The sequence below is a fragment of the Phoxinus phoxinus genome (assembly GCF_949152265.1).
Source record: "Phoxinus phoxinus genome assembly, chromosome: 4".
NCBI classification, from domain to species: Eukaryota; Metazoa; Chordata; class Actinopteri; order Cypriniformes; family Leuciscidae; genus Phoxinus; species Phoxinus phoxinus.
The window spans coordinates 15,045,986-15,069,744 of record NC_136879.1 but is presented as its reverse complement, the minus strand read 5'-3'; the positions used below and the strand labels follow the sequence as shown (position 1 = coordinate 15,069,744).

Here is a 23,759-nt window from a genome sequence, read left to right as displayed (position 1 = left end):
GAGGAAGACAGGGAGCGAGAGAGCGGAGGAGGAGCTTTGGCTCTCTTTTTAAAGACTATATGGGTTACGCCTTTGTTCGGCGTGATCAGCCAATAGCCTTCAGCATTTCGAAAGCGGGAACTTTCTTTGTCTTGTCAAGAGGAGCGCAGATGTGTAGATTTATGACAGAGCTTTGGGTTTAGTCATTTCTACGACTGAAAAGGATTCATATAGTAATAATCATATCATTGCAGTCTATTATCGAGATTCAACTCCGTTAGGTCTCAAGATTTAAAATGATATGAAACACATCAGGTTTACGGTTAGGAATACAACGTTTGATTATTATGCATTAGTATAGACATTTAAAGTTCGATTAATGTTACACTTGGACATATATATGCTTTCCTATGGTTTATACACACATCTTAACACAAAAAGGGATATATTTATTACATTTAAGAGTGACTATTTAGCAGTCCTTTTTCTCTGTGCAAGACACGTGGGTCTCTTGGTGTGTGTGTGTGTGTGTGTTTCTTTGGGAAAGGAATGTTTGGGTGTCACATTACATGTTGGTGTGAGCCATGTTGGTGTGTGTGTGAGAATCACGGATTCACCAATCTGACCAGATGTCAATGTTGCTACACCCAGCCGGAGCACTGCTGCGGCTGAAGCCATAAAGTCCAGCATTCTCTAAAACGTTTTCAGGGGGAAAACACTGCCTTTCTGGAAGCGCGCGCGCATTGTTGACAAGCGGGCCGTCATAGCCACCGAGTCTATTTTGAACGGTCTCCTCATGAGAGCTTTGTTCAAATGTCTCAGATCTAGTATAGGTCCTTCTTGGGTATGAGAAAATAACGGCTCATAGAAGGATGTACCGGCTCTATCGCCCCCTTGCACAGCAGTTTTGCTATTTTTGCGCGAAGTGGATGTGCTACTTCTGAGTTCATGCTCGTCTTGGTTCGGGCTCGAAAGCGCGGGGGACTGCGAGCGAACTGCAGTGAATAGCCCTGCTTTACAACATTCAGCACCCATTCTGACACGCCCGGAATCGCTTCCCATGCTTTCGCACGCAAAGCTAGGGGCAGAATGGTCTCCAGGTTCTGATCACCGCACTGCGCGGGGTCGAGAAACTGAGACAGAGATATCAGCGCGGCGCGCGCGCTCTCGTTGTCTGAATAGGGCGGCTCGCTGACAGCGGCCGCCGGCTGTTTCACATTCAATGACTCGATTGCTTTGGACATTTTGTGGCGCGAACAGCGGGGCATGTGAGCGACGTTGGGGTAACAGTGTTTGTTAGTAAGTGTGAGCGCTCGTGAGCAGTCACAGAGCTTACGTTTATAACACGGCCGGTAGGCTTTAATGGTTTCGCCCACTGGGATAAATGTGTAAAAGAACGGGCAGTGTGTAACTCGAGCGGTAAGTGCCCGCTTTATGTGAGTGGGCTCTGTGACAGAGAGAAACACCGGTGGGGACGTGCTTGTGTGTAGGGGTGAACACATTGGTGTGGCCACATTTTCTACACTTGTAACACAGTCGGCGTGAGCTGTATAAACAGACATTACACTCTTTTTGAGATTTATCTTAGTCGCTGTCAAAACGGCGTTTGTGTGCAGGCGAGCGGGTTGCATAACTCGCTTGTTGGCTGTGGAATACACTTCTGCAGTAGCCTTTGCTAAGGGGACTGTCAGAGCAGGTTGCTTTGATGGCTGTCCGGCCACGGCGGGACTCGCGCATCTCTTCCTCTCTGCGAACGCTAGGAGGATTTCGCAGGCTCGGGCTTCAGCGTGATCTTTGGCCGGGGTCCCCGGGGGGAGGCGGCCTGTGACGGCTGTTCGAGCGCGATCTAGGGCGGCCGCCCAGTCGTCGCTTTGAAGATGGCGGAGGCTGGGACGGGCGCTGTGTGGAGCTTCGTGCAGGAGGCTGAGCTTGAGAGCGGCCTGCAGAAGAGCTAGAGCGCCGTGGAAGGAACAAGTTCATGGCCTGTGACGTTTTCTGAACCTCCGAAAACCGGTCCACAATCCCGCTTACTGCTGGGCCGAAGAGACCGCGTGAGAGAGCGGGGCTTTGAGGAACACAGCACGTTCAGATTCGCTCATGTCGGCGAGTGTCAGCCAGAGGTGCCTCTCTGTAAAAGTGAGCGAAGCCATGCATCTTCCCATAGCCTGGGCTGCGGACTTAGTGGCGCGGAGGGAAAGGTCCGTCGTGCTGTGCAGATCTGTGATGACGTCCTGATCCGGGCCCTTCTCGTCCATACGGCGGAGGCCTGGAAGACTTGGAGGACTGCCATCGAGTGCAGGGAGGAAGCAGCCTGTCCAGCGGCGGCGAAGGCGCGGCTGACAAGGGCTGAGGTGGTCCTGCAGGCTTTAGACGGGAGGGCAGACTGTGAGCGCCATTTTACAAATGGCGGGCAAAGATGCACTGCGACCGCCTCTTCCACTGGGGGAATCCGGCTGTAACCTTTCTCAACGGCTCCGTCCACATGGGAGAGAGTCAAGGAGGCAGGAGAGCGGAGTCTCGCAGAGAATGGAGCTTTCCACGATTTCGAGAGCTCAGAATGGAGCTCTGGCAGGAAGGGTGCTAACCTAGAAGCGGGCGCTTGGCGGCGGCTAGGCAGAAAACACCCGTCGAGCCTGTTAGGCGCGGGCGCCTCAGGCGGAGACCACTCGAGGCCTAGTTGTTCGACGGCCATGGTGAGGAGGCGGAGCAGTTCTGCATCCACGTTAGCCCCGGCCCGGCCAGATTCCTGTGTCGAAGAGGAGTCGAAGCGGAGGGATCCGGAACACTCTTCACTGTCCGACAACAGGAGTGAACAGCTGTCGTCGATAGCATTTTTCTCATCCCCTAGGGTGACGGCAGTGAGGGGGGGGGGTGAAGGGGAGCGCGAAGCTGGAGGGGAAAGTTCCAGCGAGCGTTTGCATGTGACAACGGGCTCCGGAGGTCTCTGGGCACGGCGTTTCTTCTTCCGCGGGCCGCAGGCGGAGCGACAGCTTCGGTGTCGAACGCGGCAAGTCATGGCAAACATTGACAGTTCTTCGCAGTGGATGCAGCCTCCCAAAGATAGAGTGAGGGTTGCATGGTCACGGCCCAGGCAGAGAGCGCAGATCACGTGACGGTCTCCGTCGCTGAGCATGGCTCTGCAAGAGCCACAGGAAAATCAAGGCATTTTGAAACAAACGCCTCGCTCTTTGGAGAGATTATCTTATTGAAAAAGGATACTTTCTGTCGCCGGATAGCGTAGCAGGCACGGATGGCTGAAGGTGGCGAAGACGGCCGGCTTCCTCAGACGCTTTCCTAAGCTTGCTTGGTCGCTGGTTTCAATGGCGGCGGCAGAGTACAGCGATGCGTAGAGCTCGCTGAAGAGATGAAAAATCAGAAAAGCAGCCCCCGAGCCTTCCTTTTATACGCTATGCCACCCCCATTCTATTTTATTTATTTATTTTTTATTTATTTTATTTTATTTACTTATTTATTTTTATTCCTGCTCTAGGTCTGCCTGCTGCTACACTGCGTTGACAATATATACAAATTTAAGGATAAATGTTTGGCTTCATATCTCGAGCAAAGATTACTTTACCGGTGCGTAATTCTATTACGCAGTACGAGAGAACCTCTCGTAAGAGAACTACAGTATATGAAAATGACACAGTGGGCAACTGGATATGCCTAGTGGCCTCTGTTCATCATGGCCTCCTAATCACCCCCATATACTGATTGGCTTCATCACTGTTTCCAGTAAGCTGGTGTGTGGAGGTCGTTTTGGCGCAATATGTCTGCCGTCGCATCATCCAAGTGGATGCTGCACATTGGAGGTGGTTGAGGAGATCCCATCCCCCCCCCCCCCCGTCTATGTAAAGCGCTTTGGGGTCTCAGACAAAGCGCTATATTAATGTAACAAATTATTATTAATATTGTTATTATATAGCACAGCATATTTAAGATGAAGGATTTAAAGTTTTCCGATCGCGTCTCCTGTGAAGCTGATCTTTATGCAGGCTACAAATGCACACTTCACAAGATATCACAGCTAGATTCGATTAAATCGGCAAGGTTTGTGAAATGAAATGTTTATTAGATATTCAGAGATTTGTTTTAATGATGTAGATACGCATTTGCTGAATGCTGACGGTAAATTATGAATTATTTTAGCCTGATTGTTTGCCTTTTCTGTTACAAACAATATAAAAGCAAAGCTTTACTTTTTCACATACCATTTACTTTGTTTACCAGTTCTGTCTAACAAAGTATTAGCAGAGCCCGTCTACAGAGAGCCTGGCCACTCCCTATTAAGTCCTATTGTACCGAATTTTGGTTGTAGTTCAACCAAAGTTCCACTGGGGTCGATCGCCCATGAGTGCAAAATGAATGGGAGTCTATGGAGCTAGACGGCAAAATTTGTCTCTTTCACCCGATTGCCATTGAGAAATCTCAGATTTGATTGTAGGTTTTGCAAGTTCAACATGGGTTATAGGTCGAAAGTTGAATGAACGAGTACTTATGTCCTTTCGATTTCTTACAGGTTGAGTTGTTGTTGCCCATAACACACTAGCATTCTGCTAATGAACGCTGATTGGTCAGTGAAGGACTGATTACGACCAGAGATACGGCTTGATGGCATTTGTATTTTTTCGGCGTGGTTTTTTAAAACAACAAAACAAAAACTCTTCTAGCACGTGTGTTTACCTGTGTCCGCTGTGTTGTCGATGCCTAACACCCAGGAATGTATAATTTCTTTGCATCTCCTTTCGAATACAACATTCAAATTACTAGACAAAAAATTATATCCTGAGAAAAGTGGATTTTGAGGGGTATAGCTCCATAGACCTCCATTCATTCTGCACTTGTCCTGTGAGCGCCCTCATTATGGAACCAGAGTGGAACTGCAACCAGTTCAGAAGCCGGAAGTTAACTGAGAGTGGAAGTTCTCCTCTTATTAGACATTCTCTGGTATTAGATATGACTGACAGAGATCGTAAATCGGCCGATGCCGATATTTTAAAAATGCCAAATATCAGCCGAAATATCGGCCTTGGCGATATATCGGTCGACCACTACAGAAGACTGTGCGCAAAGTTTCATGGTGACCAGCGTGTCTGTGCGTAACGCGGCATATAGTGTAGCACATGGCATATAGTGACTCTAGGAGATATGGTTTTGGATGGGGAGACATCACTCTCGACGCTCTTACACTGTTATGAGGTGTAAATGTATGTTTTTGTTCGTTTGTGTCTTTATGCACAGGTTTATGTGTGTGTGTGTGTGTGTGCGTGTGTGTGCACGTGCACTCACGCACTGCATATGCCTGGTTGTTCGTGCGTTTCTGTTTACATGTTTTATCACAGACGATCATTTGACATTGAACTGGGTGAAGACTGGGAGTTAGTCAGCAGAAAGCCATATGAGGGACATCAAGAGAGGAGCCCCATCCTTGTTTTGTATCGTTATTTGCACAAATTTCAGTTTCAAGAATTGAAAATATATATATAATAATACAATATAATATAATATGTTTATTCTTCAGTTCAGCAATTATTGACAGTGAATCTGGATAAGGAATAGAATAGTTCTAAGTGGAACCTTTTATTAGAACCTAAAATTCTGTACAGTAAAGCATTCAAGAATTGCACCATGTTATGTGTCTATGGTTCCCTTTCGTTGTCACTTCGAGTTATGTCGAATGACGACGAAATGGGGTTCGCTTAGAAGCCTATCCTCTTCGAACAGTAATAAAACGAGCCAATGGCAAGCAAATGCCATGGGTCTGCTGAATTTGCATAGCATAACTCCGCCCCACCATGTGGGTATAAAGGAAGTGAGCTGGCAACATGCAGATATGTTTTCGCTTCGGAGCCAAGAGCATTCTTCACTCCACAAGCCATTCTGAGATCATCTCTCTTCACTCTTCGAGACGAGTTACTCTTCAGGTGTTGGTGTGACGGCGATTTCCAGCGAGCTTCATATTGCCTGCCGATCTGCGCAGTGGTCTGCCAGTCGTGTGTCTCTCCCTGGGCGCTTCAACACTGCTGTTTGAGTTTTATCTCTCTAAAAGAGCTGCACGCGGCGCGTCTTTTTAAAGACAGTTCGCCTATGTGTTTCTGGGTGCGATACACAGATTAAATCAGCTGATGGGCACGGACGCTGTCTGATGTGTTTGGGCAAGCGCACAGACAGTGTTCGTGGATGCGTCATGTTCTCATTGCGGGGACATGACCATCACAATGTAACGATCGAGACTCGATGACCTCCTCGAGAGAGAGTCCCCTCATCCACACCCCGATCTATTCTCTCCGCAAGAGGGAATACTTCGGCTGGTGGCCAGGGTGATCAGAGACTGCTGTGTGGAACCAACCCGACGATCTATCCTCGGTCCACACACTCCTCTTCACATTGCAACCCATGTGGTATCCGGATGAGATCGCTGACCAGTCCCGGCCAGAGGTTGCGGGCTGGTCCAGCATTTCATTCGATGCCCCGGCAGATGAAATCTTGTCTATCGCCGCATCACAAGGTGGGCGTGAGTACGCTGGAGAAGACTCGGCTGTGCTGCCTCCTCCGGGTGTGCCAGCATTGCCCGAGTCTGAACCAGAACTCTGCCATGCTTCCCCGGGCAGTCGCGAGCATTGGGCTTGTGTGGAACCCTCCGCCATGTCCCAAGCGCTAAAGGCTGATGATCGGTTTTTGGGGACGCACCGGCACACGTCGGCCCGCCCCCAATTCCTTTCTTCCTGGACGTGCATGAAGAGGTCATGAGACTACTCAGCAGCCTCTTCCGCCTTCTCTGCCCTCGATGAGGTCGCGGCCAGTGGGTACACTGGGGTTCCCCCTGTGGAGTGTTCTGTGGCAACACAACTGTCTCCCCACAGCGCCTCCACTGGCGTGGCGGCCCTAAGCACCCACCCACCCCAAAGCATGTAGGTTTTTGTCTACTCCGGTGGCAGAGACCTATAGAGTTGCGGGGCTGGCTGCCGCCTCACTGCATGCTATGCCCATCCTTCAGGTCTACCAGGCCAGGGGTGCTCATTGCTAATGCACGAGGGTGGGGCTGGTCCAGGGCTCTTGCAAGAGCTGCGTGCCGCCACCGACCTCGCTCTACGGGCGACGAAGGTGACCACACGCACCCTGGGTCAGGTGATGTCCACATATGTGGTCCAGAGACAAGAACTGGCTTAGTCTGGTTGATATGTGCGAGGATGAGCGAACACGCTTCCTCAACTCCCCATATCCCAGACTGGCCTCCTCGGCGGCGCAGTCGAGGACTCGGCCGCCCAGAGCAGACTGAGGCTCTGATCATGCGGCCAGCTGCTCGGCCGACGGCTCAGCCGCCTCAGTCACTCCCCGCCGGCCCTAGCAGCATCCTTCACCCAGGCCGTGCCTGGAGGTAGTCGCAGGAAGGCGCCCCAGCCCGTACCAGCCCCACAGCAATGCGGTGCTCCCGTTACGGGCAGCTCAGAGATGGGTTGCAGTTCTTTCTAGGAGGTGGTTGCAGGGCCACTCCTTCCCCCGGTGGAGGGCCGGGGGAAAACCTCTTTTTCCAAAGAACTGTCTCTACCATCTCTGAGCACACAGAGTTCTCGGACGACAGTGTGCCACCCTCGGGTCCCGCCACTCTCGCCCTCCTCTGTCACAGAGTTCTCGGATGACAGTGCGCACGCTCACGGGCCTCGCCACTCTCGTCCCCCTCTGTCGCCAGACCCCTGCCAGAGCACGCCCCTGTGGAACGCTGGTCCTTCCCTGGCCTCCTCTGGCAGGACGCGGCTATGACCGTGCCCCCACACCGGGCCGCTATGCCACCCACGTCCGGGCCGGTCATTCCGCTTCGCTGCACCCCCGGGGGGACGTCTGTCGTTCGCATGACCCCGCTGGCACAGTCCGTGGGAGCCTGGTTAGAGCTTCCCCCCTGTCCCGCTGGCTCGCGCGAACCATCAGGCTCGGCTATGCGATTCAGTTCGCACGGTCTCCTCCCCGCTTCAGGGGAGTCCGCTTCACTATGGTCGGTGGCAATGCCCCTGTCATGAGAGCGGAGGTCGCCACAACGTGCTGGCGAAGGGTGCGATCGAGACTGTCCCTCCAGCCGCAATGACATCCGGCTTCTACAGCCCCTACTCATTGTCCCCAGGAAATCCGGTGGGTTACGGCCAATCCTAGATCTGCACGTCTTGAACCGTTCCCTTCACAGTCTTCAGTTCAAGAAGCTCATGGCCAAACGCATTTTCGAATGTGTGCAGCCACAGGATTGGTTTGCAGCGATCGACCTGAAGGACGCCTACTTCATGTCTCCATTTTTTCTCGACACAGACCGTTCTTGCGATTTGCTTTCGAGGGGCAGGCATACCAGTACGCAGTTCTCCCATTCGGGTTGGGCCTGTCTCCTTGCGTCTTCACGAAGGTCGTCGAGGCAGCCCTTGTGCCGCTACGGCAGCACAGGGTTCGCATCCTGAATTATCTTGACGACTGGCTAATCCTAGCTCACTCTCGGACCAGGTTTGCAAACACAGGGACCTAGTGCTCCGGCACCTAGCCGGTCTGGGCCTTCGGGTCAACTGGGAGAAGAGCAAACTTTGCCCCGTGCAGAGGATCTCTTTTCTCGGTATGAAATTCGACTCGGTCGCTATAAGCGCGCAGCTTACGAGCGAGCGCGCGCAGTCACTGCTGACTTGCCTGAGACAATTCGAGGGCAAGAGTGCAGATCCACTGAAACTTTTTTCAGAGGCTCCTGGGCATATGGCATCTGCAGCCGCGGCAACGCATCTCGGATTGCATCATATGAGACCGCTTTAGCACTGGCTTTGCGATCGAGTCCCGAGGTGGGCATGGCGTCAGGGCACGTTCCGAGTACCAGTTACTCCGACCTGCCATCAGACCTTCACCCCGTGGACGAACCTCAGCTTTCTCGGGCCGGAGTGCCCTTAGAATTAGTTTCCAGGCATGTTGTTGTCTCAACGGATGCCTCCTCCACGGGCTGGGGCGCCATGTGCAATGGACATGCTGCCGCGGACTCCTGGACAGGACCCCACCGCCTATAGCATGTTAATTGCCTCGAGTTGCTGGCAGTACGTCTTGCTCTGCACCGCTTCCATGCGCTGCTCAAGAACCAGCACGTACTAGTCCGTTCAGACAGTACCGCGACAGTAGCGTACATCAACCGACAAGGTGGTCTACGCTCCCGCCGTATGTCGCAACTCGCCCGCCACCTCCTCCTATGGAGTCAGAAGCATCTGAGGTCGCTTCGAGCCATTTATATTCCGGGAGACCTGAACTGTGCAGCCGACGAGCTCTCACGGCTTCAGCCTCTTCCTGGAGAATGGAGACTCCATCCCCAGGCGGTTCAGCTGATTGGGATCAGTTCGGGGACGCACAGGTAGACCTGTTTGCCTCCCACGACTCGTCCCACTGCGCCCAGTTTTACTTCCTGACCGAGGGCATGCTCGGCACGGACGCACTGGCGCACAGCTGGCCGCGGGGCCTCCGTAAGTATGCGTTTCCCCTAGTGAGCCTTCTTGCACAGACCCTGTGCAAGATCAGGGAGGACGAGGAGCAGGTCATATTGGTTGAAGCGAAGGCTGTCTCCCTCCACCCTGAATGGGTATGTTGCCGCTATCGCCGCACATCATGACGCAGTCGAAGGTAAGTCCGTGGGAAAGCACGACCTGGTCATCAGGTTCCTGAGAGGAACGAGGAGACTACATAGCCTCCTCGCCCTCCTCTCGTTCCCTCTTGGGACCTCTCAGTGGTTCTAACTGCCCTGCAGAGTGCTCCCTTTGAGCCTCTGCAATCAGTGGAGCTTAAGTTCCTGTCAATCAAGACAGCGCTCCTGGTTGCATTGGCCTCCATCAAGAGGGTAGGGGACCTGCACGCATTTTCTCCTTCACGCATGTGATCCTGAGACCCCGGCCTGGATATGTGCCCAAGGTTCCCACCACTCCCTTCCGGGACCAGGTGGTGAACCTGCAAGCGCTGCCCCTGGAGGAGGCAGACCCAGCCTTGGCATTGCTCTGTCCAGTACGTGCCCTCCGTGCTTGCGTAGACAGAACGCAGTGTTTCAGGACCTGAGACCAGCTCTTGTCTGTTATGGTGGGAAGCTGAAGGGAAAGGCTCTCTCCAAGCAAAGGTTGTCTCACTGGATAGTGGACGCCATTGCTTTGGCTTACCAGCAGCAAGGCCGACCGTGCCCCCTTGGTGTGACGGCCCACTCCACCCGGAGTGTGGCCTCCTCTTGGGCTCTAGCGCATGGCGCCTCACTAACAGACATCTGCAGAGCTGCAGGCTGGGCGACACCCAATACAGTGGAGCCAGTGTCCTCCCGTGTACTCGCTTCAACCAGCCGGTACTAGGACCCGCTCAGGTGTCTTCGCTTGCTCGCCATTCCACTCCACGGACTGGATACGTGCGACATTCTCCTCAGGTGAGCCTGATAAGCCCTGAGTTCCTCCAGCGATGTTGACGTCAACGCCAGAGTTATGCCTTTGGCAGCTTTCGCGTTTGCTAGGTGCCGCCATGTGCATGGTTCCCCCTCTAGGTGACCCCCACGTGTGTATTTCCACTGTAAGCCTCTCTCGAGCATGTGTCTTTCCCTTGGCAAGCCAGTCTGCCACCCCTGGGGTTGAAATATTCCACCCTGCGGGCTGGACACCCCAGTGTTCTCTGTATGCACCCCCCTCCGGGTCATATGTGTATTCACTCATATGTGTATTCACACCCCTTCGGGCGGGCACTGATTGCATATTTCCACTGAGATATGCTTCCCAGTGTACCTTGGTATTCCTGTGTTAAGTAGGAGTCCTTCGTCCATGCTAGTCTCACGACAGGGAGCTCAGACTTATGCAGGGCACTGGAAGACAGCCGAGGTGGCGTGATTGGACTGGGAACCCCATTTCGTCGTCATTCGACGTAACTCGAAGTGACAACGAAAGGGAACGTCTCGGTTACGGATGTAACCCTCGTTCCCTGAGTAGGGAACGGAGACGTTACGTCTTCCTGCCACTTCCGCTGTACCGCTGGAACAGCCGAGTTCAGCCTTGGCTCCTTCAGCGAAGAAACATATCTGCATGTTGCCAGCTCACTTCCTTTATACCCACATGGTGGGGCGGAGTTATGCTATGCAAATTCAGCAGACCCATGGCATTTGCTTGCCATTGGCTCGTTTTATTACTGTTCGAAGAGGATAGGCTTCTAAGCGAACCCCATTTCGTCATCATTCGTTACAAAGTCTCCAAGTGGACTTTTTTGGGGAAGCGCCTAGACATAACCTTAGTATAAAGTATAACTTTACATGTGTAAAACCCACATTTTCTAAGGTATTGTTATCAAATTTTAAATTGGTATTGGTAAGGCTTCATGCTGTTATCCCATTGTGTTTTCCTAATAGCTCCTAGCTATAGTTATCTGCAGGCACCTGTTTACAAAACAAAATGTAGGCGGGAAGTTTTTTTCCTCCTTTTTTAGTGTGCTTTAGTAGTTATATTACTCAATACCAGTAAGACTTACAGTGATTCTGACTATTTAGGAACACGCCTCAAAGTATCCCCTTTCAAAAGAGACAAAAATCATGCATACTCCAAATGGGTCAAGAACAGCATGCAATTTATTTTGGGTATGCCTTTTTTAGGCATTTTAGGGCAAATTGTACAGCAAATTACAGGACCGTTAACATGTAACGTGTAACAAAACCACTGTAAAATAAAGTTACCAAATATTTCATTTAAATCAGTGTTTCAGTGGGGTGTTAATTTACAGGATTGCAATGACAGTGGATTACAGTCAAGTGCTAGTTTCAGAAGTCCCTGGGAAATAAATAATGTGTGAAAGTACACAAGTCATGGTGTAACATTTGTAGATGGCATGAAAAGAAAAGTTGATGGCCATAGCGAACATTGACATATATCAGAGTTTTAAATGGTTTTAAATGTTCTCTTTTTTAACTATTTTCTAACATTTTTAACTCCTCTTAAGAAATGTGTGTTTGTCTTTATTGAATATGGGACTCTACCTGTCATGGACACAATTAAGACTTGTGCTGCTTTGACAGCTCCATTCAAGCACAATCAGTGCATGACAATTAAATTACATCAAAGGAACAAAACAATTTTGAACATTTGAAATTCACACTAAAATGTAAGCCTGCATCATTTAATGTTTTCATTCACAATAGTGTAATATGGATGAAAAGAAACACCTAACTATCACAATTGTTATGTTGTCCATTTCAATAAAACAATTTCCAAAGTATTAAAATGTCTAGCATAATAAAATCTTTTTTTGTGACCAAGTAATATTCAATCAGATATGTCCACTTCTTTTTTGAAAAGCAGTCTCATGACTTCTTTCCGTAGTCTTGTCAGATTTAGTCCATAAATGAGGGGGTTTAAAATGGGTGGTATGAGTAAGAATTCCAGGGCCATGAAATTACGCAAATCTTGAGGCAAATTCTTTGAACCATAACGTGTGTACAGCACATCAAACAGCAAAGCAACAGTCACATTGAGCAACGCAAGAAGATGTGGCACACATGTTTGCATGAATTTGTGCCTGCCCTCTATTGACTTTCTGCATTTTTCAACCAAGTAAACGTATGAGCAAAATATCAATATTGCATGTCCAAAATATATAATAATGACTACATACCCAATCACATTATTTACTGTTGTAGAAAAACAGGAAAGTTTAACAACTGACCAATTTTCACAATATAGCTTATCAATACTTGAGCCACATAATGTTAGTCTTGATGTTAATACAATTCCAACACACATGCAGAAAAATGGAGAAAGCCAGCAGAAAAGGATACATTCAAGAACCCTCTGATTGGTCATTATTGAATGATACTCAAGTGGTCTACATATTGCCACAAATCTGTCATATGCCATCACTGTTAATGTTGAAATGTCACACAGAACAGATGAATAAATGACAAAAATCTGAATCAAGCATCCAGCATAAGAAATCACATGATCATGGGATAATAAATCATACATGAATTTAGGGTAAAATCCAGCAGTGCCAAAAAGTCCATTTACACACAAATTACAAATAAAGACAAACATCGGCTCATGAAACTTCTTATGCGAGATTACAGTGTAAATTATGGTTACATTACACAACACAATTAATGGATAATACAATGCAGTCAATGAAAAAAAAACAAATCTTTTCCCCATCATTTCATTTAGTCCAGAGAGTGTAAACACTAAGACAATGGATTCATTATCTAGTGGTGGCTGCATCTGGAATTATATGCAGAGTGTTATGATAGTGATATCATAATGCACATCATAATACAAATTAGTTGATTTGAAATTAAAAGTTAGATCATTTTAGAAATAATCAGTCAGATAGTCAGCTCTTCAGTGCTGTTATATAAACGGAAATATTCTGTACTCTAAATGTAGCATATGCTGGTACTTCAAAGACGCAAGCAAAGATATATTACAATCTTACCACAATCTCTTTTTGTTATTTTGAAAGTGTTGTGAAAGGTTGATCTGTATATATGGAGACTATCCTCGTGCTAATTGTCTTGTTTGTGAACACTTACAAGACTTTTCAATACCTCTCTTGAGAATGTTTTTTTTTAAGACTTTTCAAAACCTCTCTTGAGAATATTTATATATATATAGTCAGTCTATACTAAACATGTCATTAAAGTAATATGCAAATGAGCACTTTCATCTATAAAGTTGTATCACATTATATTATTAATTATTGGAAATAAAAATCCCCAAATCTTAAAACCCAGATATTTCAGTGAAGTACGTATTGCTTGTGCTGTATGTAAAAGTCTAGCAATTGTAATAACCTCATTATATATTTCAGAAAATATTTTTATTCCAGAATTTTCAGTAGAATCACATGAATGGCATTAATCATAACAAAAGCCAACAATATTATAAGCTAGAGCAGATATTTTAAATGATTAAATTAGGTGTCAATATTACAAGAAGTTGAGTAAATCTTTCGATCTAATGGACAAAATCGTCTCTCACAATTTACATAATAATTCAAATGGAGAGCGTCAGCTTTCGCTTCTGCTCTGATAGCCGCAAGACCACGCTATATGGGGAGGCTGCAGACCTGGAGCCGGTAGATATAAGACCCAAACAGTTTTACGCCCCAGGCAGTTTTGCGCCCCTGTTGTTCCTGATGCGTCCAGTAGGAGGAGATACTGCGAAATAACATCATTAAATCGACGCTAACACATTAATAACCCGTCCATAGACTTGACAATTTTGTGTTTTTTGTTCATTTAAATATAAACGCTACAGTGTAGATCTGCACGGATTAAAATAGAAAAATAGATGCAGATATTCAGTCTCTTCACTCAGCCTACAAAAGACTTTTGTTTTTGTGAATTGAAAAATTTAAAATACACATAGTTGGATCAACTACGTGTTATGACAAGTAATGATATGACCTACTGCAGTTATAGGCCTATTCACCGTATGTTTTTATATGGAGACTAAGTGAAATATGTTGTTGTGAGTTATAGTTACATTTATAGATATTAACCATATTTAGACCATTAGACATACAGTAGCCTACCGTGTAATCATATGGATCCTCGATTTAATATATGCTGTACTATTCTCTATTGGTCGTCATACAGCTACAAAACAGTGTCCTACATAGGCTACGTGGTAAGATAAATTTAAGCCAGATCGTCCTGAACTTTTTGGTAAATTCTGTGCAAGTTTCATCTGCATAAAGACAGAACCATCCAATGGCAAAACCTTTAAACTCAAAGGTTTCTAAAACAAATAATATCCTTGAGTCTGTTGTAAAGAACCTTTAATTTTTTATTGACAAAATGTAATATTGTATTGATTTGTGTAGCCTAATTCAATCTGTTTTGATGTCCGTATACCCCCCTTGTTTTTTTGTTTTGTTTTTTGTTTTCCTCTTCTCATTGTTAATGTCTGTATCCTTTCATTTGCAATACAAAATAAATAAATTAATTAATTAAAAAAAATATTAAAACATACCTCAATTCGTGTCGCTGTACAGCCTCCCCCTACTGGACGCATCAGGAACAACAGGGGCGTAAAACTGCCAGGGGCGTAAAACTGTTTGGGTCGTATATCTACCGGCTCCAGGTCTGCAGCCTCCCCATACTCAGACCACGCTGAACATGGTGAGAGCGTGTTAGAAATCAGGAATGGTGAGAGAACATAGCGCTTGGTAGGGTTTTCGTCTTCAAACCAAATTGATGGTCTAGGTTCACAGATTAGCTCAAAGAATGTAATGCATATGTGGCAGCTTTGACTAGAGGTACACTAAAGATTTAGGAAATTTACCGACTACGCCACCCCGGGGCCTCTTTCCGGGGAAATGCCTTTTTTTCAAGAGCAAGGCTTAGAGGGTCGTTATAATAGAGTCAGGTATCAGACATGGGTTGAGTATAAAACAATAAAAAACTTTAAGAAATATCACATTTTATTTAACACGACAACACTAACAAATCAAAAGAATCTACACCAAAAATGACACACAGACGCTCACTTCAGAATGGGGAACTGGCTCTCCTTGGCAGAACTGATACAGCAATCATACGTGCATGCTCACTGCACACTCACGCCACACCTCACTGTGAGCACGGCACTCAGGCAAAAGAACCCACCACCACAATCAGGAAGACACGCTAATCTTCTTCAACTGGCTGCCCCAATTCTGAAGAAGAAAATAAGAAAATATAACACAAAACACACGCAGTAAACCAATTATCAAAAAAACATTAAAAAGAGCAACAGGCAATCTACGACACAATTTTTAAAAGAGTTCACCACATCAGTTGGCTCATCGAATCGAGGTGTCGCGTCCGGTCACCCGACAATGTTAGGAAAATGGCCAAAAACAGCCAACAATATTACAAAGAAGAACACATTCTATAGGCTGTCCTTAGGTCGCCCACACATAAGAAATAAACGAACAAAAATAAACTTGAATCACACACAAAATATATATGGATAATATACCCAGGACACTCAAATCAATAAGAAGAATATAAACCACACAACAACAATCAAATCACAGAGAAATCAAATAATGTTACAAGGAAACAAACTGCAGAGAAGAATGGTGACAGGTAGGTGGCTGATCTAGCATTTGGACGCCACTGGGGGCGTTTGATTCAAATGTGTTGCTCACAGCCATAGACTGTAAAAAATATGGACGTAGTGTCCGTGACGTCACCCGTAGGTTTCTGAAGAGCTTTTTTGAAGCCAAAATTGGGCGGAGCCGGCCATCGCCATCTTGGTCACCGCTCGTCACTCCCGGATAACAGAATATGGGCAAAGAGGCGGAGCTGAGGAGCCGGGCTATCTGAAACCACGCCCACCTAGCGCGACGTTACTGAGTTAGGATTTAAGACCTGCAGGATTTCATCTGACGGTACATATTATAATCTGTTCCAGAGCAACGGTACCGCAGAACGAGTGAACGGCGGAATCCAAAGGCGTGGGCGAAGTAATGGGTGTATTCAATTATATGAAATAATCCCGAATAAAAGCACAAACACGGCAGAGATGGCAAGTTCAGCAGCTGGAATTTGCTGAGGTGAAGTGACGGCTAACCGGCTAGCATTGACATCATTGGGAATCCACCTGTCACTCAAAAGTGGACACACTCTTAATTTTGCAGAACTTTAAATATTAATTAACTAAACGGGTGAGTTTTAAAAAAAATTCACCCCACTCACAGTTGTTATGAAGGGCAAAATTAGCTGTATATACCAAAGCCACATAGAGAACCAGGCTCTAAACATGTTTTTTTCTGCTGTAAAGTTGGGCATTTTAACATGGGGGAGATACAGATTTGACTCTGCAGCCAGCCTCAAGCGGCCAGTCGATGAATTGCCGTTTAATTCACTTCCGTGTTGGTTTCAAGAGAGAGACAGGGAGGTTGCCGCTTGCTCACAGCACATAATTAATGAAAAAAACATTACCCCAACGGCCCACAATCATCGGTCCAGCTGATGGAGCGCATTCAACACCATGAACATAAACAAAATAGACGAGGGGTCAAGTACAGCGCGTCGACACGCGAACTTGTCATGATCCTGGCTCTCTTTCCCTTTACTCTGTCTCCCCCTTTTGGTCACACACACTCATGCACTCTCGCTGATTATCATACCTCTCATTACACACACACATTTCTCTCATCACCCCCAGCTGTGTCCACTCTCTACTCATTACTATGTCATTCTTTCCACACCTGTTCTCTCTTTCTCTAATTATGTCTGCTTCTTTTAGCCCTGTTTCTCCCTGTCTCGTTGCCAGATTATTTCATCAGTTATACGTATGAGTCGTCAGTATTCTAACCTCTCGTTCCTGTCTTGTCTTTTCCTGTGCTCCTTGGGAGATTGTTCTACCTCTCTGCATTTGCGACTAAGCTGTGCTAGTTACAGAATACCTGCTCGTCTCCGTCTGCTGAGATCTGACCTCCTGTGAGTTCCTGATTGCCTGGCATCGCCTCTGTGTTTTCGGTCTCCGAGATCGCACTGCTGTCTTATAGGAGGATCAAGTTACGTTCTGTCAATATTCCTCTGGAAGATCTTTCGTTAACCCTTATCGCTGAAGATATTTGTTCTCATCCTCTGGACAGCTATTATCTGTTATTAAAAGACTGTTATTCCGCATCTCGCTATTGGGTCATTCTTCTCACCACATCACAGAACTGAAACGGAGTTAATGATGCTCGTCTGCCGGTTCAAATAGAGCAGACAAACTCGTACAGTCCAGTCTCCTTTAAACCCTGGAAACAGGATACAGTCACTGTGACAAGCGATGATGTCAAAACTGGCAGCAAAACAATGCAGACAGCAAAAGGAAAATCCGCACAGAAGTTTAGATGAACCCAGAGCCCACTGTAACGTCCCCCTGCACGTTGGCCCGCACCTTAAATATAAAACATAACACAAAGTATGAATTTGGCCAGCCCGGCTACTAGCAATCATATGTTCGTCAACTGTTAAACATACCTGTAGTACGATTCACACGCCACCGAAACTGCTGTGTATTAAACACGCATCAAATCAACGGCATTCCCACAAAGTTCCCCTGTCCAACCTTTAACAAGAAAACCCATGTAATCCCTGTGAGACAAACCCACGAGCAAACCATTCACGCGTCCCGCCGGAAACACGGTGTCTTGCTCCAATGACGCAGAAAGAACGCACACCCATACCGACACCCCTATATATGGACGGAACGCAATTAAAGGGGACTCCCCCTTCATATTAAATAACCCGACAGCAACAGTACTGCTACACATATTTGAATATTGGTTGCACTTTTTTTCATTACTGTAAGTGCACTTATGTGTACTTACAGCGTCCTTACCTAAGAAAGTATACCGGGCAAAATAAGGTAACTGGGTTATGATTGGTTTAGGGGTAGGTTCAGGGCTGTAAGTACAATAAATATATAGTATGTACATGCGGAACAAGACTATAAAATAATGTGCTATTTATATGATATAGAAAAAAATATTATAACAAAGAGCTTTATTGCCAAGTATGCTTACACACACAATTAATTTGTTTAGGTGACAGGGGCTTCCAGTGCAGAAGGGAAGTAGGAATTACACAAAAATGAAATTTAACACAATAACATTACAAAGAAAACGTCTCGGGTTACGACTGTAACCCTTGTTCCCTGAGGAGGGAACGAGACACTGTGTCGTTGAAAACGACTCTTTGGGGACGCTCCCTTAGCGTGCGCCTCTGAAGTATGAATGAAACTAATCCAATCCTGATTGGTGTTGCGTAACATGTGACGGCATAACTGGATGTATAAATTCACGCCGGCACACACACACATTAGCCTCGCGATGGAGCAAGCCGCTCCCAGTCGTTAATGGGCGTGGCAAGACGACGCAGTGTCTCGTTCCCTCCTCAAGGAACAAGGGTTACAGTCGTAACCCGCGACGTTCCCTTTCGTAGGTAACGCACTGCGTCGTTGAAACCGACTCTTTGGGGAACAAATACCCACTAGGCCACTCACCGAAAAAAGGCCTACCCTGGAGTGAAACTGATCTCAGGCACTCAGATAGGACGAAAGCACATGTGCGCCAGGTGTACTAGGGAGGTGCAGACTATAAAACCTGATAAAAGTGTGCGGGGTAGCCCAACCAGCTGCCTCACAGATCTCCTGGAGGGGCAATCCCGAGAGGAGGGCCCTAGAGGACGCTAGGCAATGCCTCTAGGAGAATGAGCCCTTATAGCCAAAGGTGAAGGCAAATTGCGCACCTTGTAGGCCGAAGTAAAGAGGCCCGTGGAGAAACGAACTTGGAGAAACTCCAGAACTGAAGCTACCGGGCAGTTAACTGGATCTAACTCATGTTCTCTACACCAAGTGGAAAAGACCACTTGAGGCCATATAATCTCCTAGTAGACGGAGCCCTAAAGCTAAGTATGGTTTCAACCACCCTGGCTGATTGACCAGCATCTAGGTATTGAGCCCCCTCAGGGGTCTAACCATTTCGTTTAGGACCTCTTTCCCGAAGCCCTCTTTGCCTGAAGGACGGCCCTCAGGTCGCCCTTCTGGTTAGAGGACTTCGATTGAGAGTGTTTCCTCTGTTGCAGGAGGGGCTGTAGAGGCAATGCTCTCTCTCTGTTCCTGGTGGTAGGAGCTAGTTGACGGCTGGGGCTGGCCACCTGAGCCAGCACTCCTAGACCCAGATTGTGAGCGGCGAGGGAGATACTGCTGGAATGCCGCTGATTGCTTTTTCGCCTCCTGAAACCTGTCGACGACAGAAGTGACTGCGTCGCCGAACAGGCCAAAAGGCGATAGCGGTGCGTCCAGCAGCTTTATCTTTTTTCCTTAATACCTGACAGATTTAGCCACATATGTCTCTCCGTGGCCACCATAGCTGCTATAGAGCGGCCAATAGCACGTGCCGTCTCTTTAGTGGCCCGCAGAGATAAATCTGTGGCTCTTCTCAATTCCGCAATATCTGAAGGCGTCGGTCCCTCGCCCTCATCCAGGTCTTTAAGGAGGTCAGCCTGGTACGCCTGCAAAATCGCAATTGAGTGCAGAGACGTACCCATGATCTGGAGATCTCTTTATGAAGATCTGGGAAAAACGGCAAACCGAATCTCTCGTCTAGCTTGCTTTGACAAGGATCATCCTGCTTATTTTGTGGCCAGCTGATGTTGAGTCTGGCCAAAGTATATATCGTATATTTTTTTCCTACTATGGAAGTCAATGGGAACCAGAAGGTGACTGACATTCTTCTAAATATCTTCCTTTGTGTTCAACAGAGGAAAGAAATTCATACAGGTTTGAAACAACTTAAGGGTGAGTATATGGTGACAGAATTTTCATTTTAAAAGTGAACTAATCCTTTAAGCTGGCTATTATTAAACCGCTTGTTAAAAAACGCAACTTGAGTGCTGCGGGAGTGTTTTGGAGAGCATACGATTCCTTGTGCTTTTGGATCGCTCTCGCAGTGCTTTGATGTCATGTGCCTGCGAGAAGCCGATGCAACTCAAAGAAGCCTGGTGTGTTTGTGTTTGGCACGGTGCCGCGCAAGAATTGCTGGGGAACATGAGATGTATGCAGTGACGTAAGATCTGGCTCTGTGGTGACTCTCTGGCCTATGGAAAGGCAAACCGGTTCTTAGAAGGCTCGTCAGTCAAACCAACTCCGAACAGGCAATAGCTCTGGCTCTAGACTAGTACCTGGTTCATGCTGGTGGAAAAGGGGTATTAGACTGCTTGTTATGATTTTGAAATGCTTTAATATTTTGTTGTTCCTTTACCTTCAATAAACATTTGATCACAAACAAATGATTATTTATCGCTTCCGCCTAGCCATGTGAACTGGAATTATTTTGACAACGTTTTATCTGTACAGAGGTAAAGGGAAGGGAAGGACACTTTCACAGGGGAGAGACTTGTTGACACTTCAGGACTGCATTGTCGCCGTGTCCAGGCGCAAGGTCCTTCATCAGATCCGGATACGGCCACAGGATAAACACAGAGACTAATATTAGCGTAGACGCCATCCTTCTTATGATGTAACGAGTACATCAGGATTTTTGGGAAGTGTTCCCGGTTCCGGCTGACCTAATCTACGCAGCCTAACATTGAATTATACGACAATTCACCATGACGTGACAACAGTAATAGACGTTCTTCCGGGTGGCAAAAGCCGAAGCGTATCTATGGCAATGTATCTAGGACACACACCGTCGGCAGTAAAAATGTAATAAAAATAAAAAAATTAATAAAATATAATGCGTTTTTTATCATAATAACAACTGTATTTAATGATATAAGTAAAAAATATAATAAATATGTAATATAGGCCCACTGGCCTACACATAATTAGTAAAATACTCTCTATAGCTCTTTTTTCTAGCCAAAATAACGTGCTATATATCATGGTCATTAAATCGCTTTCCTGAGGTAAATGTTATGTGACATAATTGTCCTCCAGCAGTTATATTGACCTCTTTGCGCCATTGAAAAACACTGATTGGTCGATATTATGTATGAGGAATATACCTTTCGGTAAGTTGCATGAGAAAATGGATGTGTGGCGTCGAGAGAGATGTGAAAAGTGACTTGCAATGAGTCTGATCTTCAAAAGAGACAAGTTTACTAATATTAGTCTCAAATTTCCCCTGCTAAAGATAAATGATAAATGATTTTGTAGATGGACCGTTTTGAGAATACACTAAGCAGAGTTGAAGGGCAAGCAGGGTTGGCAGCAGAAAGGTAAACGTTGGATGAATCATATAATTTAGGGGATCATTAAGATTTCCTACTTTTGACGAAACGACGTCCACTCGCTATACGTTAACCTCCTCACCCACAGGAAATCGATAAAACCCTAACGTTACACCTTTTGCTGTATATCTGGCAGCGCAACCCCAAACACAACACGTTTTCATCAACGTTTCAACTTTGATCAACAACAATGTTTTTAACTATGTAAATGTTCCACTAGCCGGCTGGATCTCTTCAGTTAGTCAGTAGAAGCCGCTCGCGTTCTGCCACCCGGAAGTAGCTTGGTGCCTATTGTTTACAAACATTCTGAAATGCCGTATAGAAGTCTATATAGAATCTAACCTCACACAAAAATCGCTGCAAAAGATGCTTTCCAGCAGGTGTTTTACCATTCGTTGTAAAACTGTGGACCTATATTTCCAAACGCCTCACACCCGTAAATTCTTCCGTTGAGAGCTTGAATAATAGACACTCCAGCCCAGTTGGTGGCGGCGGAGTAAAACCGTACCTCACAGCACATCCAATACAAGTCAATGGAGTTGGACAAAAACTACGATAAAACCTGTTGGAAAGCATCTTTTGCAGCGATTTTTGTGAGTATATCAGTGAACACCCCTGACCACTCAGTGAGTTTCACGTCTTTGTAAACGAAAGTTTAATGGATTTTAGGAAGGATTCCTGTGCACCTATACAGCCATTGTGGAGGTGGGGGGGAGAGCGAAAGAAAACGAAAATTCTCGGGACAGCAGCATCTGTCCAAATTTTAATCTTAACCATTCTATTTAATCAGAAACGATCTAAAAACTGGGCTTTAAGCGCAAAGGTGTATATATATATATATATATATATATATATATATATATATATATATATATATATATATATATATAACACACATTTCATTGGTTTTTAAAGACTTATATGCTTGTTTTCATAGGCAGGGTTTAGAATAAGTTAAATTATACGGAGCCCCGCCTAAACGGACGTGGTGGTGTAAAACAATTTGGATGGGAGAAAAAAATATATTTCACATCTTTTGCGTTCCCGTGCATAGATATTTGCGTTCCTTCACAAGCACTGTTTTGAGCTCGGACTGACACTTCCTGTTTAATGTCCCGCTGGCAGTGTTTCAAACAGCTCCGTACGTTAACAATGGAGTGTTTCATAGTGTTTGAGGGTCTTTCTGCAACTAGGGCACTTTTAAGTCCCAATAATTCAATTTTAGATTTATGTTAAAATGTGTCATTTGATGCTTCATAAATATACATTTAGTGTCAATACACACCTTGAAGTAAAAAATAATGAATAAATAATATGATTTAATGTAAAATTATGAAGCATTTATATGTCCAAACACCATTTTTGCTCATGTCCCACTCCCGTGGTTTCAATGTTGAGATGTTTAAAATTAGCTAATTTTTTTTTACAATATGACATTATTTCAAATTAATTCGTTTTATATACATATGACTTTACACCATCTTAAAGTATTTTTTTTGTTTACTGATTGTTTATATGATTTTATATGATGATCTAAATAAACCTGTCCCACACTTTTGAGTCCTTACCGCAACACTGAAAAGGACTCTTAATATGACATTTTGTTCAAAGCCAAACAAATCAGGTTTCTATGGAGCACATGTCTGACAGATTGGCCCTAATCACTCACAAGATCCAGAAAAAAAGATAAAGATCATCTTTTCTTCTTAAGTATTTATTTTGCGTCCTTACCATTTAGCTTAGTTATTGTGTATTTTGTTAATTTAAATAAAATAAATTTATATTACTGTTGAATACATATATATTTATTAATAAAAGTCAAAACTGATGAATCAGACCTTGCTAGCTGCCAGTTCTACCAGAAAGACTCGGGAGAACAAATACTGTAACAATTATACATTTATTAACACCCAGCAAGCAATATTATGATATAAAGTTCTTTGGCGTAGCGTAGGCCCCGTCCGTAGGTCACAATCCGAGGGTCCGGACTCTGCATGTCCTGCCTGAAGATGAAGGTGATGGAGGTGAATGTAGGCGTCAGCATCTGCTAACTCAG

The 23,759-nt window shown here is 45.9% G+C and overlaps 1 protein-coding gene across 1 annotated transcript; it reads right to left on the bottom strand.

Annotated features, from left to right (window-relative positions):
- Positions 1 to 12,251: 12,251 nt before the first annotated feature.
- On the bottom strand, positions 12,252 to 13,199 carry LOC306996838 (olfactory receptor 6N1-like; the record flags this gene model as incomplete). The annotated part of the gene is made up of 1 exon (XM_079609742.1): positions 12,252 to 13,199. The coding sequence occupies one exon, from the start codon at positions 13,197 to 13,199 to the stop codon at positions 12,252 to 12,254; it is 948 nt and encodes a 315-aa protein (XP_079465868.1).
- Between the last annotated feature and the right edge of the window lie 10,560 nt (positions 13,200 to 23,759).